Source organism: Triticum aestivum, chromosome 7A (genome assembly GCF_018294505.1).
Source record: "Triticum aestivum cultivar Chinese Spring chromosome 7A, IWGSC CS RefSeq v2.1, whole genome shotgun sequence".
NCBI lineage: Eukaryota > Viridiplantae > Streptophyta > Magnoliopsida > Poales > Poaceae > Triticum > Triticum aestivum.
In genome coordinates this window covers 265,458,329-265,472,811 of record NC_057812.1, presented here as the reverse complement: position 1 = coordinate 265,472,811, position 14,483 = coordinate 265,458,329, and the positions used below count along the sequence as shown (strand labels likewise).

The window sequence follows — 14,483 nt, the reverse complement described above, 5'->3', positions numbered from 1 at the left end:
GGCGCCCCCGACGCACGCGATCTCCCCGGCGCCTGTGGCCGGTCCGGTCACCCGCGCCCGTACGGGTGTTTTTTGCCCGAGCTCGCGCTACGCCTCGGATGACTACGTCCATGCAGTGTCCACCTCTGAGCCATCGTCGTTGCCGTCCTCCGTTCGAACCGCTCTTCGTGACCCGTTCTGGATGGCTGCGATGCAAGAGGAGTTTGACACCCTGTTGCGCAACCGGACGTGGCAGCTTGTTCCCCATCACCGGCACGCCAACGTGATTACCGGGAAGTGGGTCTTTAAACACAAGCTCCATCCTAATGGTACCCTTGATCGCTTCAAAGCGTGCTGGGTTGTTCGTGGTTTCCGAAAGCGTGCTGGCATCGACTTCACTGACACCTTTGCTCCGGTCGTCAAGCCCGGCACGATACGCACGGTTCTCCACCTTGCGGTCCCCCGTGCTTGGCCGGTGCACCAGATGGACATCTCCAACGCCTTCCTCCATGGTCACCTCGAGGAGCAGGTCTTCTGCCAGCAGCCCACCGAGTTCGTGGACCCGGCGCTTCCCGACCACGTGTGCCTACTTTCGCGGTCCTTGTATGGACTCAAGAAGGCTATGCGTGCTTGGTACCAGCGCATCGCAGCGTTTCTCCACCAGCTTGGGTTCCGCTCTACCCGCTTAGACGCCTTGCTCTTCGTCTATCATCAGGGCTCTAACATGGCCTACTTGCTGCTCTATGTCGAAGACATCATCCTGATGGCATGTACGGCTAGTCTCCTCAGTCAGCTCACGGCTCGTCTTCGCGCTGATTTCACCATCAAGGACTTGGGTCCTTTGCACTACTTCCTCGGTGTTGAGGTGGTGCGCCGTCCGTATGGCTTCTTCCTTCATCAGCGGAAGTACGCTCACAAGCTCCTGGAGCGCGCCGGCATGCTTAACTGCAAGCCCGCCGCTACGCCTGTTGATACGAAGGCCAAGCTTTCTGCCACAGATGGTTCTCCTGCTTCGGATGCTGCTTTCTATCGGTCCAGTACCCACTCTGACTCGACCGGAGATCCAGTATGCCGTGCAGCAGGTGTGTCTTCATATGCATGCTCCTCGAGACGTTCACTGGGCTGCCGTCAAGCGGATTCTCTGCTATATCTGTGGCACTATGGATCTTGCCGTCACGCTTCACGCCTCCGCCGACACCGCCCTCACCGCCTACTCCGATGCAGACTGGGCGGGCTGCCCTGACACTCGTCGCTCCACTTCGGGCTATTGTGTCTACCTTGGACCCTCACTTATCTCCTGGTCGTCCAAGCGGCAGCCTACAGTCTCTCGTTCCAGTGCTGAGGCTGAGTATCATGCGGTGGCCAACGCCATCGCCGAGTGTTCATGGCTTCGCCAGCTGCTTCACGAGCTCTCTTATCCTGTTGACCGTGCCACGGTGGTCTACTGCGACAATGTCTCGGCGGTCTACCTCTCCGCTAACCCGGTGCATCATCGACGGACCAAGCATATTGAGTTGGATATTCATTTTGTTCGGGAACAGGTGGCCCTTGGTCATATTCGTGTTTTACACGTCCCTACTTCCCAACAATTTGCCGATATCATGACCAAGGGCTTGCCTACGGCGTCATTTGAGGAGTTCTGGTCCAGTCTTTGCGTCAGCCGCGGTGCCACTTCGACTGCAGAGGGGTGTTGAGTATGTTATTTGTGCATGTATATTGACTAGGCCCACCTCTCTAGTTTCTTGTATAGATTGAGGTAGAGGCCCCACCTTGTACATCATATGTACGTGCCTATGCACGAGAGCAATACATCGTGCAATCATAATCTCATACACTTAGCAACAGATACATTAACCATACAGTTCTTGACGAAAGGCAGACAAGGCTACTTTTATTGATCATAGAAGAAGCTTAGCCATCTTTGATCCAACAACAACAATGTGTCGCCTATCAGAATCCACCAGGAGGATTTTGGAGCGATGGGAAATTAATATACTGCCAGTGATCCAATCTTGCCTGTTTGATGGTTGTCATCTATCAAGTTATGATCCCCGTTGATGCAGAGGCCGGGGGTTTTCCTCCTTTTCAAAAAAAAAGTTATGATCCCCGCAGTTTTAGCGCGGCTCGCTACTCGTTCTTTGCCGTGAAACTCGTGGTGACACTTGTTAGAAAGGATAGCAAACAATGGAGATTTCATACAAGGAACAGAAAGCAAAATATTATCTTGACGATGGTCACTCTAGTATGTCTCATAGAGCGAGGTAACAACTGCAGCAAGGAACAACAAAAGGATAATAACCAGATGCCATAATTCATACAGTACTTGATAAATAACTTCTACAAGAGTGAGGGTAGCAACAAGGAGCACTGGGCTGTGCAAGTAAACATAACACAATTCCAACAACTAGCACTCTAATACACACCACAAACAATAAAAATGGTTGCTTATTTCCACCACAACTCCAACAACTAGCACCATAAATATATGATAAATAACTTCTAATCATCGTATACCGTAGATGTATCTCAGCCTAGCTTCCTCAGCTGCCACCTGTAATAAATAGAAAGATAATAAGACTGACATCCAAGTGACAACCAGTTTTAATATGATCAAAATTTTAGTTTGTACATCTTCCTTAGAGCCTGTCCACGTGTTAGGACGTCTTCTACACCCACCAAATGGCAAATATACGTTCAAGTGACCACCGGAGTATGCATCAGCCTTGTTGGGGTGCTTCATATCAGTAATTCCATGATTTATGCAACCATAGCAGTGGCCTTCATTAATAAAAAATATTAAAACAGACAACTGTTATACCTCCGTCATGTCAGTGAGTGAGGGTAAAACTTCTCAAGATGCAAGTTAAGACAACAATGAATTTGCCTTCTGAATTCAAACAAGAGTGGAAAAGGACAGGATGCACAATTTTGCCTGTTGTTGAACAGACAGAAAGACAAGATCCATATGCAACCTTCTAGTGAATAGCCCAGTCTTTCTGGCCTCTGTCAATACTTACCATTTTCATTGGATTCAATCTTGCAGAAACAGTTGGCCACTAATGCATCATCTGCTCCCTTTGTCACTTCAGCAAAGAAAAGATCCTCAATTCAATCTTTAGTCTTTGTCGTGAAATTGAAATGCTTGTACCACTTATAGTCTTCACAAATTGTTTGATAGTGCAAAAAATCCTTGAATTCATACGCAAGATCCTAAAAGAATGGGGTGGATCAGCAATCATTACATTTAAGGAAACAGGACATAATGATGAGAGAGAGCGAGAGAGAGAGAGAGATACCCCAACAAGATTGCGATCCTCATTATACTTGTCCAGTAAAGCTTGAAGCACTAAACTCATTTGCTCACGGGTAAACTCCACTACGTGCTCGTCTGAACATTTCCTTGTTCTGCCATCAGGCCAGTAAAGAGCCTTTCTTATAATGATTTCATCCCCAGCTTGCTCGTTCCACCTACAAGTGTATCATTAGGTTCTGGAAGAAGTATTTACTTGTTATATTATAAAAGATACGCATCTTCATTTTCAGATCCTAATCACCATGTTTTGTAACAAAGGAAGCACCGGTAGATGGGTGTCCCAAGCTAAAAGCCAACTAATTGTACAAGATACAATCCAGATGATAGTATACCTACAATAAGAAAGCGGCAGCTCAAATATGAACTTCGTTAATTTTGAGTTGTACTTGCGAATTATGTTCTTAGTTCAAACTGTTGAGGTAATTTAAGGTATTCCACGACAGGAACTTGAAGAGAGGACCAAATATAAGGTAGCATTTCTGTGATCAACTTGACAGCTCTTATATGGTATTATCTCAGGGAAAATAATCAAGTGCAGATGCAAGTGTGCAAACAGGAAGAAAAAGACATGGAAGAAATTGAGAAACCATACAGCGTTTTATGCCGCTTGTCATGAAGATAGCTCTCAATAGCCTTTTCAACTTCCTTTAAGCTCTTGAATGGTCCACCGAGATGAGGATATGTATGGAAAAATCCTGAACGATCGATCCTGATGTAAATACTGAAGTACCAATCAGGAGGGTCGTTGACATAAATGGTTGGCTTCGGTGGCGGCGTCTCAGCTACAGCCTGTGGGGAGGATGAGGAAGTGGCAGTGTCCTTGAGTGTTGTAGTGCCGAGCAAGATGCTCAAGTACGAGACCGACCGTGCGGATGGAGGCTCAGCCACATGATCCTGGCACCTGAATTAAGTAAATCGATGAGTAGAAGTTTCTTCTTCTGTTCTACTATAAAGAACCCCCGGAGGCAAGAGCAGCAGCATTCTTACTGTGAGTAGAAGTAAAATGGCGATTCAGATTGGCATAGGAGCTGAGTGAACAATTCGTAGCAGCATTCTATGGACAAAGCTTAACTGAAGGAATGATGATTTATTTATTTTTTTGCTGATTCGTGTAAAAGTTGATAAATTGTTGTTGCAACCATCAGACAAAGTAGATTAGATCCACCTCCCTAGCTAGGCAAACGATAAACTAGATTTCTATCCACGCCCTTTCTGCTGATTAGTCTAGCTGATGATGAACCCAAGAGCAACTTCAATGGGGTGACCCAAACGGACGCTGATTTTGTCCGTTTTTTTCGTTTGGGTCGCCCGTCCGCCTGTCCCTATCCGCTTTTTCGTTTGGGTCGGCCGGTGCGCCTAACGGAAGCCAGACCCATTTTGTGCATATTCGCGTCGGCATTTAGTCAAACATCTGGTGGGCGAGCTCCCGCGCGATCTCACCCTGCGCACGCGAGCTCACCTCCACCGCCTCGCCCGCGAGCTCCCGTCCGCAGCTCGCCGGGCCCGTCGCGCGCGCCCCACCCCGCCCCGCAGCTCGCCGCGCCCGCCCTGCAACTCGGTCACGCCCCCGCGAGGTCGCCTCCGCCGACGCCCGTGCTCAGGTCGCGCGCTCGCACCAGCACATGCATGCAAGCAGCCGCCCCCTACGTAGACATCACATGCAGAGCACGAGCAGCTTCATGTCAAGAGGCTCCGTGCACAGCTTGATGCCAGCATCCAATGATTGTCTGACTAGCATCCGACGAGTATCTGACCTGCATCCGACGAGCTTCCAACCAACAGCCGTGCAGCCTCGCCCCGCGCCCCGCCCCGCAGCTCCCGCACGCCACGCTCGCGCCCCGTCGCATGCGCCTCGCCGGGGCTGCAGCAGCTCTCGACCGGCCGCGCACCGCACGCCACCCACGCTGCGTGCCCCTCCCCGCTGCTCCGGCCCCGTGCCACTCGTGCCCGAGCTCCGCCCGCAGCAGCTCGCCGGGGCTGCAGTAGCTCTCGCCCCGGCAGCGCACCGCACGCCACCCGCGATGTACGCCAGCAGCAGCTCGCGCCTCGCCCACGCCCGGCGAGGTCGTCGAGAGCATGGGGTCGCGCGTGTTCTCGCTGTGGAGGTGCGCCGCCTGCGCGGCGAGGTCGTTGAGAGCATCCACTTGGCCCGGCGTTGCCCCGCTCCGGTGCTTCTCCGGCGCTGCCCCCTTGCTCCCTGCTAGCTCGCGACGGAGGCCGAAGCGGCCGGTGGCGGGGCACTGTGGGGTGGATGGGAGAAAGAGAAAAGGAGAAGAGAGACGGGGGTGGGATGGGTGGGTGGCTGACAGATGGGCCAGTGCTCGCATGCAGCGGACGGAGGCGGACGAGGAGGCCACGGAAAACGTTTGCTTTGTGTCCGTCGCAGACCCAAATGTGTCTCAAATTTGAGATAAAAATGAGTTTGAGCGGACACGAAACGAACAGCGGGCGGACCGTGTCCGTCTGAGTCGTCCCGCTGAACCAACTTGTGTGTCCGGATGATCCAAACAGACAAAATGGGTCGCTTCATTAAAATTGCTCTAAACGAAAGATGGCAAGAGGTTTGGAGGCGCGGGACGGGACAGACAGTTGGGCGGGAACGGCGATGCCGCAGGAGGTGGGCGGAGGTGGTGTCGCGCCGCCGCCGCCAACGCGACTGAGCGATCCGCCGCAGCACGGGCCGCGCATCTAATATATACGAATAAGAATATGAAAGAATTTTAAAGGGTTGTGAGAGAAAGAGATGGCACTTCCGTATCTAGTCAATTGCCGTTGCTGCTAGAGCCTGATTATCCATCAACTTTCTTCTCGATTGGGACTAGTCGACGAGATGAAGATTATACCATGTGCCCCTGGATTGGTCTCACAAGTCACAAATTAAGAAGCTATCTTCATGATCTCCCCCTATAATAAATTTATTTATTTATAGCGGCAAAGCATCCATTGTCTACAAAGTCGTATTACCAGCGACACCGGACACCGACCCAAACATCTCCTTTTCTTAAAAAGTTTCCGAGTCAAAACAATTGAGCGTGCTGGAAACTAAACTAAACTACTCAAACGCTGCAATTTTGGGTCGAACCAATTGTTCTGTTTTACGGCTCCCTGAACTCAGGCACGTCGTGTTTTCAAAACAACGCATATAAGTTTGAGATCATTTCGGAGATCACCAAATGATGCCAAGTAGGAGTACATTTTTTCTCAAAAAGAGAAGTAGGAGTACATTAATAAACCTTGTGTGCCTTAAATAAACACATTGTGTGACTGCTTTTGTTTTCATTAATACGTGAGAACTTGTGTATCTTTAGTTGATAGTAGAAGAAAACATCCAAATTCATACGCAGCTTGTAGCTTTGTAGCTTGAGAAACAAAAGGATGAATTCAAGCTGATATCGTAAATGGGCTGAATTCCCAGCCCACTTTGAATTAGCTACCATTCATCTCCAGATTTGTCTTTGTTTCTAGTATGTGTTTTAGTCTTGGATTCGCAACTTGTTTATAGATGATTGTTCTATGTAGTTCCTATCCCATAATTATTTTGAAATTTTTCACGACTGAGTACGTACACTTACCAAGAGTACTCCAAGCATGGGGAACACGATACACAATACTTCATGATCTGGAATATTGTATTTCCTCTGTCCCAAATTACCTGTCTTAGATTGTCTAGATATGGATATTCGTATATAAGACAAGTAATTCGGGACGGAGGGAGTACTACAGACATATGGACGATGACCCTAAAAAGTTTCAAAAGGCAGAAGCAGAAATACAGAAAGTAACAACTAAAATGAGGCATTTTATTGGAAGATAAAACCTGTACATTTTGGGGACTGGTGGCAAATTAGTGGAATAAATATGTACAGAGTTTTCGCTTATCGGTGCGCCGCAGCACAGGCTATACATGACAGCAAAAGCAATTTTTCAGTTGCTTATGTCGAAGTACTTGGGATCAGCAGGGAAGTCATGTTCCACCTTCAGCTGCAACAGAAATGGAATCAGCGATTAAATCCTCGAATTTAGCCAATCAACCAACAAAAGAGCAACTATTTATGCGTAAGCTGAACAACAAACTTTAGCATAGGTCTTCTAAATTGCAAGCTGATGCTCGAAAAAAGAAAACCTGGAAGAAAGCTGTCACTAGAGAACTTTCAAGATATTAGGATGGTTACCTCGCCTTCATCCGCATCTGAGTGCCTCTGAGGAAATACAACTCTAAGATCGTTGTAGAGATAGAATCTCCTATCCTCAGTCACCATATTGCCGCTCTGTGGTACAGATGATGGATCGGATTTGCAACGTAGCATAGATTTTGAGGATTTTTTCGAGGCGGGGCAGAGAAACCGCAGGTGCAAAGCATAGCGGAGCACGCCTCCACCTGAACTGTCATTGATCCTGGAAGACGCACAACATGATTTCTTCGCACCTGAGTGCACGTTGTCCATCTGACAGCAACAATCATCAGAATCAGTATTGTTTTGCTTATTCCCAAGAGAATTGGGTTTATCTGATTCCTTCATGTCAGTGCCCGATGAGTAACATTTTGTGTTTGTGCGTCTCTTTTCTGATTCCTCAGCTGAGTTGCACGTCCGTCCCTGCCCGCAGTCTGCAAAGACAAAGAAATAATCAGAGACTCAAACATATATAATTTGGATTCAACTCTTGTTATCAGGCTATCAGCTCCATTACATTCCAAGCATAGAGTTCCTCGTTGTGCAAGTTCACTCCCACATGAGACACACTGAGCCTTCGGGCCAACATTTGTGTCACTGGTCTTGCTTTCTTCTTTCACTGTATTAGAGGGAGAAACAGTGGGAGACAGAGTGACCTTTTGCCGCATGAACGTCTGTCTCATTATACACAAGGGAAATAAGATGAGATAAGGGATAGAGAAAACAAAAGGTGGTTAATGTGATTATATAGACACTAAATCCTTTGAAAAAAAGGAAATATTTTCTCTGTGCATGCCATGATACTTCTAAAGTTAAGGTACGCACTAAATGGTGAATTACCTGTTCTTGTCCTGATCTCAAACTTAGGCAACCCGCTTAGTTATTTTTTTAGGGGAAAAGGAAGAGAGAGATATTACTCAGGACGTAAGTTGTCCATACAGATTATATGGTCAAAACTAGGTGGAACACTTGCTAAACAGAAAAAGTCTCCATGTAATCTAGCATGGCATGCCAGCTCGTGGGCTGCCATATTTCTCCCTCTTTCAATCTTCCTCACTTCCTTAGGCAACCCGCTTAGTATAGATATAGTGATTAAGGGATAATATAAAACATGAGGACACACTATGTGCATGATTCCTTAGGTGTCAGGCTAAAGCTAAGGGAAAATGTTATAGCATGGAAGTTGCAACTTGCAAGCAAGGAAGGACTAGATATAAAGCACATTTGTGTTTTGGTGCTAATATCAGAATAACCTTTGGTTTTCTTCAATATATAAAGGATAAGTAGTCAACTAGTCATAATATTTTGTACCTTGGTTCCAGATGGCATGTCAGTCAAGTCGTAGTTGCAGAAGAATGTGTGGAGTGGGGTCTTCTCAGGGTTGCTCACAACCTGACGAGGCAATTGTTTAACTCAAGATGGGAACGCGTATAACAACTCAATAGAATTTTAAATAGTAGCTTAAATATGCATAGAAATACACCAGGTGCTGTGAGAAAAGGAAACCTAGCCATCACAAGTGATATTTGGTTTGGCACATTGAAACAGGTCTAGAAAGTATACAGAGTTGTGTTTTCTGTTGAAGCAAAGGCAGACAATCCAAAATGGCTTGTCAAATGAGATGTCTTCATTACTATAAAGCATAACTAGATAGAGAAAAGATGGAGTGGTTAATATAGACAAAGTATTTGCAAAACAAAATGCACAAGAACAAATATGATCATGAGCTAAGGGTCAAGCAATTTAGTACCAGTTGTATGCGCCCCTTAGCAGGGATGCGTAAGCGACTCTTTGCTGATCTTGAATCATTGTTACTAAGGCTTCTTTGGAGTTTTGGGCTATTGCTGTTGGTTGCACTTGTGGACAATCTACCAGCAAGATCAATAGAAGAATAGTACAATAAGGAGCTATCCTCGCCGATGCTTGCTACTGCAAATGGAAGTTTCTGAGTTGGGGGAGAGAAGCTACCGCCAACAATATTCAGGACAGCTAAGAAACCATCAATTGTCTGCATCCACAGAGAATTAAGGAATCAAATTCAACAGTCAATACCCTGGAACTGTAGTATATACTAGATGGTGAACAGAAAGAAATATTAGACCTGATTATCTTTTCCATAAGAAAGTCGGCCAGACAAAAGGGATTCCTCAAAGGAGACAACTAGTGACCTCCTTGCAGGGAGACTCAAACTCCGTCCATAACCAACTCGCGGAGACGTGGGTGAAGATTCAGAACCCCAGTTTTGATATCTTCTACATGAACTTCTTTTAGGGGTCATAATATCATATTCATCATGTAATCTGTTAGTTTCCTCTACCACATCTAGCATCCTAATTCCATCAAATCCTCCCTGTTCCTTCAAATCTAGGAAATCATTTTCAATATCTTTCATTACATGCCTTGGAGATCCTGTAGTTTTGACTTTATGAATACGTCTAGGGCTGAGAGGAGACAGTGAGAGCGGAGAGTGTGCTAATTTTGCACTGGCAGCTAGATGATCATAATAGGATAACGAGTCCTTGTTCCCAAGTAAAGGGACATCAGTGAAATGATTAGAATTAATCCTATTGACATCAAATTCTGAAGTCCGACTGGACCATCTAGGGGTCGGACATGCCTGTGACTCAAAAGAACTGAGGCTTCCGGTGTTTACCATTTTATTATCTTGGAAGCCAGAACTGTAGAGTTTCTTACCTGGCTCAGAATGCTGAAATCTAGCATCACCAGAAGCAATATTCAGTGAATCACCATGAAACTTTCTAGAGAGCACATTTTTCAACGGAGACAGCAGTCTTTTCCTTGCCTGAAGTTCATGCTGATCACATGGTGAACCAAAATTATGACTGGCCACAGATGGACAGATTGTATCCAGTTCTGCTGTATCAGGACCTCCAACACAGTTTGATTCAAAGCCCACAACAAGGGTTGTGGGCATATGGACAGCGGGCTGCAATTTATGAGAAGATCTAGAATTTGCATCTCTAAAATCATCAATTCTTAATCCTTGGAAGTCTGTGAGTCCATCAAACGCATGGCTGTCTCTAAAATACCCGTTTGATTCATCCGGGGAATCTGATGCAGTCTGTCTACTGAAATTGCCAATCGATCGATATGAAGCCTTGCCATTTGAGCTTTCTCGAGGAAGCCCATCCAAATCGCAGGCACCAACACCATTGGTACGCGAGGGGCTTGACACAGGTGTCCTCGATCCTGTAGAGACATCCTCCCTGACTGAAGAAACTTGGGGTAAACCCATCGCAACTAATCTCTGATACTCAGCGAAAAGGAAGACCCCCAATTTGTAATTGATCCTGCAGTACACCTATCCAGTTCCTTTCAACGGCCCTCTCAGTATCTTGCCATTTCAGTGTCCAAATCAATGCCTAGACAAATCACCAATTGAAACCTATCACCACCGGAAGGGCAGAACCACACCGGCATTTCCGATTCAGATCCATTGGAAGCAAGGTTACCATCTTGCCACTACTAATCGTGCTCTCCTGGCTACCGCAACTGGAGATGACACAGAACTTGGAGCCTGAGCAAGCAACCAGGGACCTAGGATGAACCATGCGAGGAGATCACGTCACAGCCCTGCAGAAACGAATCGAAGAACATTGATTCAGCAAACTGATGAGCAGGCACAGGCTCAATCGCTAACTATTCTTACACCAATCACATGACTAAACCCATGAATAGAAGGAGTTGAATTAATCCCACTACATGATGAAGAGAAGCCGAATCAATACTACGTGCTACGGTTACTATATTTAGCTCAGGAGAAGCAAGCTTGTCAGCTTCTATATCTTCCGCCTGATGCATAGAAATAGCAAGTTCCCAACCAATGATTGCGCATCCATCACAATGCTATCTACTCCACTCCATACTGCCCAAACAAGGCACAAATGAAGACATAGTCAGTTAATCCCGAACAAACAGACATGCATGGGATAAACCTCAAAACTACCGAAATCAGGAGCATGGCAGCAGCCAAATTCGAGGAAATGAGAGACCCAAATAAGAGGACGGACTGCGGAACCGTCACCGATCGAAACGAAGAACCAAATTCCCCACCGCTAAACGGGCAGAGCCCACCAGAGCAACGGGAATCGCAGAAATACAAGCCGGCGATAAAGGGGTACCTGCCTGTCCATCCATGGAGCCAAATGGATTAATCAACAGCTGCACGGCCCGCGCCGCCGAATCGAATCGAGGTCCTCCGAGATTGAGGGCCGCTTCGATCCGACCGCCGGGAACCAGGCCGCCCGGGGAGAATCCGCGCCTCAATCGCTCCGGGCGATTTCCGCCGGGCTCCCAACGTCCACCTCCGGCGAACCTTCGCCTCTCTCTCCCTTCCTCGCTTGCGTTCTCTTCTGGCTGCTCTTCTTCTTCGCTCCCCTCTCTCGCTTGCTGCTCCAATGGTGGGTATGAATATGATTCCGCGAGCAACTAACCAAGGGTCCTTGATTAGGCGCTAGAAATGATGAGGGGAAACGCTGGGTTTGGGTTGGGTTAGCAGCAGCGGCATCTGGATGTTTCCAATCAGCTCGGCTGTTTTGGTTTCGCTTTTGTTCTCGTTCGGTTGCTTCTCTTTTTTTTCTCCGGAGTGGATAGAGAAAATGTTCTCGCGTCTGTTTTGTGGCTTCTGTTTCTAACATTCAGGCCCCTCACGTCTCACAGATTCGGTTTCTGAGACTGTGGGGCGGTTGAGCGGCGGTGGTTAATGTACCGGCTTGTGCAACAAATTCTGTTGCTGTCCATAGGACATTTATTTCTTTTGCAAAATACTTATATCTATTATAAAAGTTAATGAAAATACAAAGCACATCAATCAAACATAATAAAGATTACATCCGACCACTACTGCAATCAGAACGAGCCACCGACGTGCCATTGTCGCAGCTCCCATATCGGACCTAGACTAGCCTTATCGATGACAGAGTTAAAAAGTTTTCATGAAGGTACCCCTAAAGACCAGCACCATGAAGTCAGTCGCCCGTTGTTAAACCCCTGAATCCACCTAAAACACCTGACATCAGATCTTATTGTCATGGACGCATGCACATGGTAGGAGCCTGTATCGAAGCTCCGTCTCAAGGCGGACGACTGAAGACCCGTATACACGGAAACACATCTTTTCAGGGGCCTATTTGTAATTTCACAGAAGAAAAAGGAGACTATATTCAAAACAGTGGACTGGACCTACTCCTTGGGCGGCTAAGATCCGTACGCTCAACTTTGGTATCAAATCTAAGACCGGTCAGACTGAGAACCTGGTCCATTTCTTCCCAATGACACTCCCCTGCCCATTATGCATCATCTTTCTCTCGCTTCCATCTTTTTTCCTTCCCTCGCAGCAACTTTGTGATACCTGAGCGATGGACTGTTCATTGGATGATGTAAGAATCTTTTACAGCACTGTACAATAGAAGGCTCAATGGACCAAAGTAATGTTGACCACGACAGAAGATGTCATTTGAGATTTGAATCGTGGCACAGGACTGTCCACTAGCGGAAACAGCGGCCAAAAGGCGATGTGGATTAGGGACGAGAGAGCGCGCGCGGTGCCTGATCCACAGCACCACACACCAATGATGGGCTAGCGGGAATGATATTATCTACAGATTAGACAAAGCAACGGTCGATCGCTATCTCATACGTGTGCCACAATTCGCTAGTTTCCAGCAGAAGAATCATTGTCCATGATGAGGCAAGTTGCTCCACATGTGGTCGAGCTCTCCTTCACGGGTCCCGTTCCACTTCCACCTGTTGCTTTCCGCGTATATACTATAGCTGGCAGAACCTTGGAGACTGCCTCGCCCTGTAGAATCAGCTTCTCAGCCCTTTCTAGACTTTCTAGGCGTCTGCCACACGTAACACTCTCAGGCACAAGTACTGTACGCATGTGACGGTGTGAGTTCACCATTACCCACTCCGGGAAACATTTCAATGTTTCAGTTCTCTCCGCGATATTGATCACACGAACAGATCAGCCCAAGTCAGAGCAAAATCGTGTACTGGTACCTGACCGTGTTTAATTCAGTTACATACATGTTATTTATACATCCCTCAGTGATGTAAACCTCCAGAAGTTGCATGATTCAAATGTCTCGGGATGAACCATGAACTCAATGCAGTCATCCAACTGCCGCCGACAGATCGGAATCAACAATGCATGCAGATCTACAAAATTAGCTCACACGAGTTGGGGGATACAATTATGCGATTCGGTACATTTTTTCTGGACAAGGAACAAAGAAGAAGGCCAAGAAACAAAACTTGCATTTGTGCTTATTAGGCGTTTGCCGCCATGGATGATGATCTGTAGCAAGCTCGCTTTGCTGCACGGACGATGTCCTCAACCTGCAAGCATGCCCAAAACGTTAGTGAGGCGAGGATAAGAAATAAATTATCCATGCATGATCCTGCTTTCTCCTAATATGACTAGGTGAATACTTCAACCTACGTCTAATATCGCCATCTACTTCCAAGATGATTGGCTGAACCTGTGGAGTTAATTTTCCCTGAACAATTCAAAATCATGCATATGTGTGGCAACACTGACTTTTCCTATGACTTCCCTATTCCTGTGATATTCCTATCCCATGAACCAACGGAGGCCTGAATATGTAGGTCTTATGTTCTCAGATAATTCAACATACTATATAGCCACCTTTCCTATGCGGCTCTGCCTACTCGTCTCCCTAGAAACATTTGAAGAATCGTCTCCCATGTCCAACATAATCTGGTAAGCTAAATCCTAGCAGTTGATGATGTATGCCTACAGAGATTAAAAATATGGGTGGAGGATCCTATCTCTGAAACATATTAACTGTCTAATGCCCAACCTTCAAATATTCCAAGCTATCAGTAACTACGCTGGTGACAGATCAAAAGAAATTGTTGTGTTTCATTACACTGCAGTCTCATTCATTACCCACTAGGAAAATTCCCAGTTTAACAAGGCGCAAGCCTTCATATCTACGAGCTATTAGCAAACTATAGGTTCCTGTCAGACA

General features: G+C 46.8%; 3 protein-coding genes and 1 long non-coding RNA gene across 6 annotated transcripts in view; all 4 read right to left on the bottom strand.

The window, feature by feature from the left end:
• Window positions 1-2,292: 2,292 nt before the first annotated feature.
• Window positions 2,293-3,439, bottom strand: LOC123147580 (uncharacterized). The gene is made up of 4 exons (XR_006473314.1): window positions 3,276-3,439; window positions 2,997-3,189; window positions 2,609-2,757; window positions 2,293-2,530 (listed from the first exon to the last, which is right to left on the bottom strand). It is a non-coding gene; the product is annotated as an uncharacterized lncRNA (long non-coding RNA).
• Window positions 3,440-3,893: 454 nt separating this feature from the next.
• On the bottom strand, window positions 3,894-5,777 carry LOC123154173 (uncharacterized). Its single transcript, XM_044572959.1, has 2 exons — window positions 5,047-5,777; window positions 3,894-4,193 (listed from the first exon to the last, which is right to left on the bottom strand). Exons 1-2 carry the CDS (start codon window positions 5,617-5,619, stop codon window positions 4,173-4,175), a joined length of 594 nt encoding a protein of 197 aa, XP_044428894.1. The 5' UTR covers window positions 5,620-5,777; the 3' UTR covers window positions 3,894-4,172.
• Window positions 5,778-7,071: 1,294 nt separating this feature from the next.
• LOC123151996 (uncharacterized) lies at window positions 7,072-12,077 on the bottom strand. Of its 3 annotated transcripts, none has more exons than XM_044571608.1 (7): window positions 11,607-12,077; window positions 9,566-11,058; window positions 9,215-9,472; window positions 8,776-8,856; window positions 7,982-8,138; window positions 7,465-7,898; window positions 7,072-7,273 (listed from the first exon to the last, which is right to left on the bottom strand). In XM_044571608.1, the coding sequence occupies exons 2-7, from the start codon at window positions 10,718-10,720 to the stop codon at window positions 7,217-7,219; spliced, it is 2,142 nt and encodes a 713-aa protein (XP_044427543.1). In that variant the 5' UTR covers window positions 10,721-11,058; window positions 11,607-12,077; the 3' UTR covers window positions 7,072-7,216. The 3 variants fall into 3 exon arrangements, with proteins under 3 accessions (XP_044427543.1, XP_044427544.1, XP_044427545.1); XM_044571609.1 differs by having other exon boundaries at window positions 11,611-12,077; XM_044571610.1 differs by lacking the exon at window positions 11,607-12,077 and having other exon boundaries at window positions 10,159-10,481.
• A 1,359-nt stretch (window positions 12,078-13,436) lies between these two features.
• LOC123151993 (pyruvate dehydrogenase E1 component subunit beta-1, mitochondrial) overlaps window positions 13,437-14,483 on the bottom strand; it is an 8,958-nt gene continuing 7,911 nt past the window's right edge. The window contains exon 14 of the mRNA XM_044571607.1: window positions 13,437-13,827. Within this exon, the coding sequence (XP_044427542.1) occupies window positions 13,759-13,827 (69 nt within the window). The 3' untranslated portion in view covers window positions 13,437-13,758. The remainder of the gene's footprint in view (window positions 13,828-14,483) is intronic.

What these genes read in the sequence shown, in the direction of transcription:
- LOC123154173 (XM_044572959.1), bottom strand. Translation starts at nt 5,619, where the DNA reads ATGCGAGCACTGGCCCATCTGTCAGCCACCCACCCATCCCACCCCCGT. An exon ending in TGGAAGCTCGTCGGATGCAG is followed by an intron (nt 4,194 to 5,046) that starts GTCAGATACTCG and finishes TACTTAATTCAG; the next exon opens with GTGCCAGGATCATGTGGCTG.
- LOC123151996 (XM_044571608.1), bottom strand. Translation starts at nt 10,720, where the DNA reads ATGGGTTTACCCCAAGTTTCTTCAGTCAGGGAGGATGTCTCTACAGGA. An exon ending in CTTATGGAAAAGATAATCAG is followed by an intron (nt 9,473 to 9,565) that starts GTCTAATATTTC and finishes CTGTGGATGCAG; the next exon opens with ACAATTGATGGTTTCTTAGC. An exon ending in CTAAGGGGCGCATACAACTG is followed by an intron (nt 8,857 to 9,214) that starts GTACTAAATTGC and finishes TTGCCTCGTCAG; the next exon opens with GTTGTGAGCAACCCTGAGAA.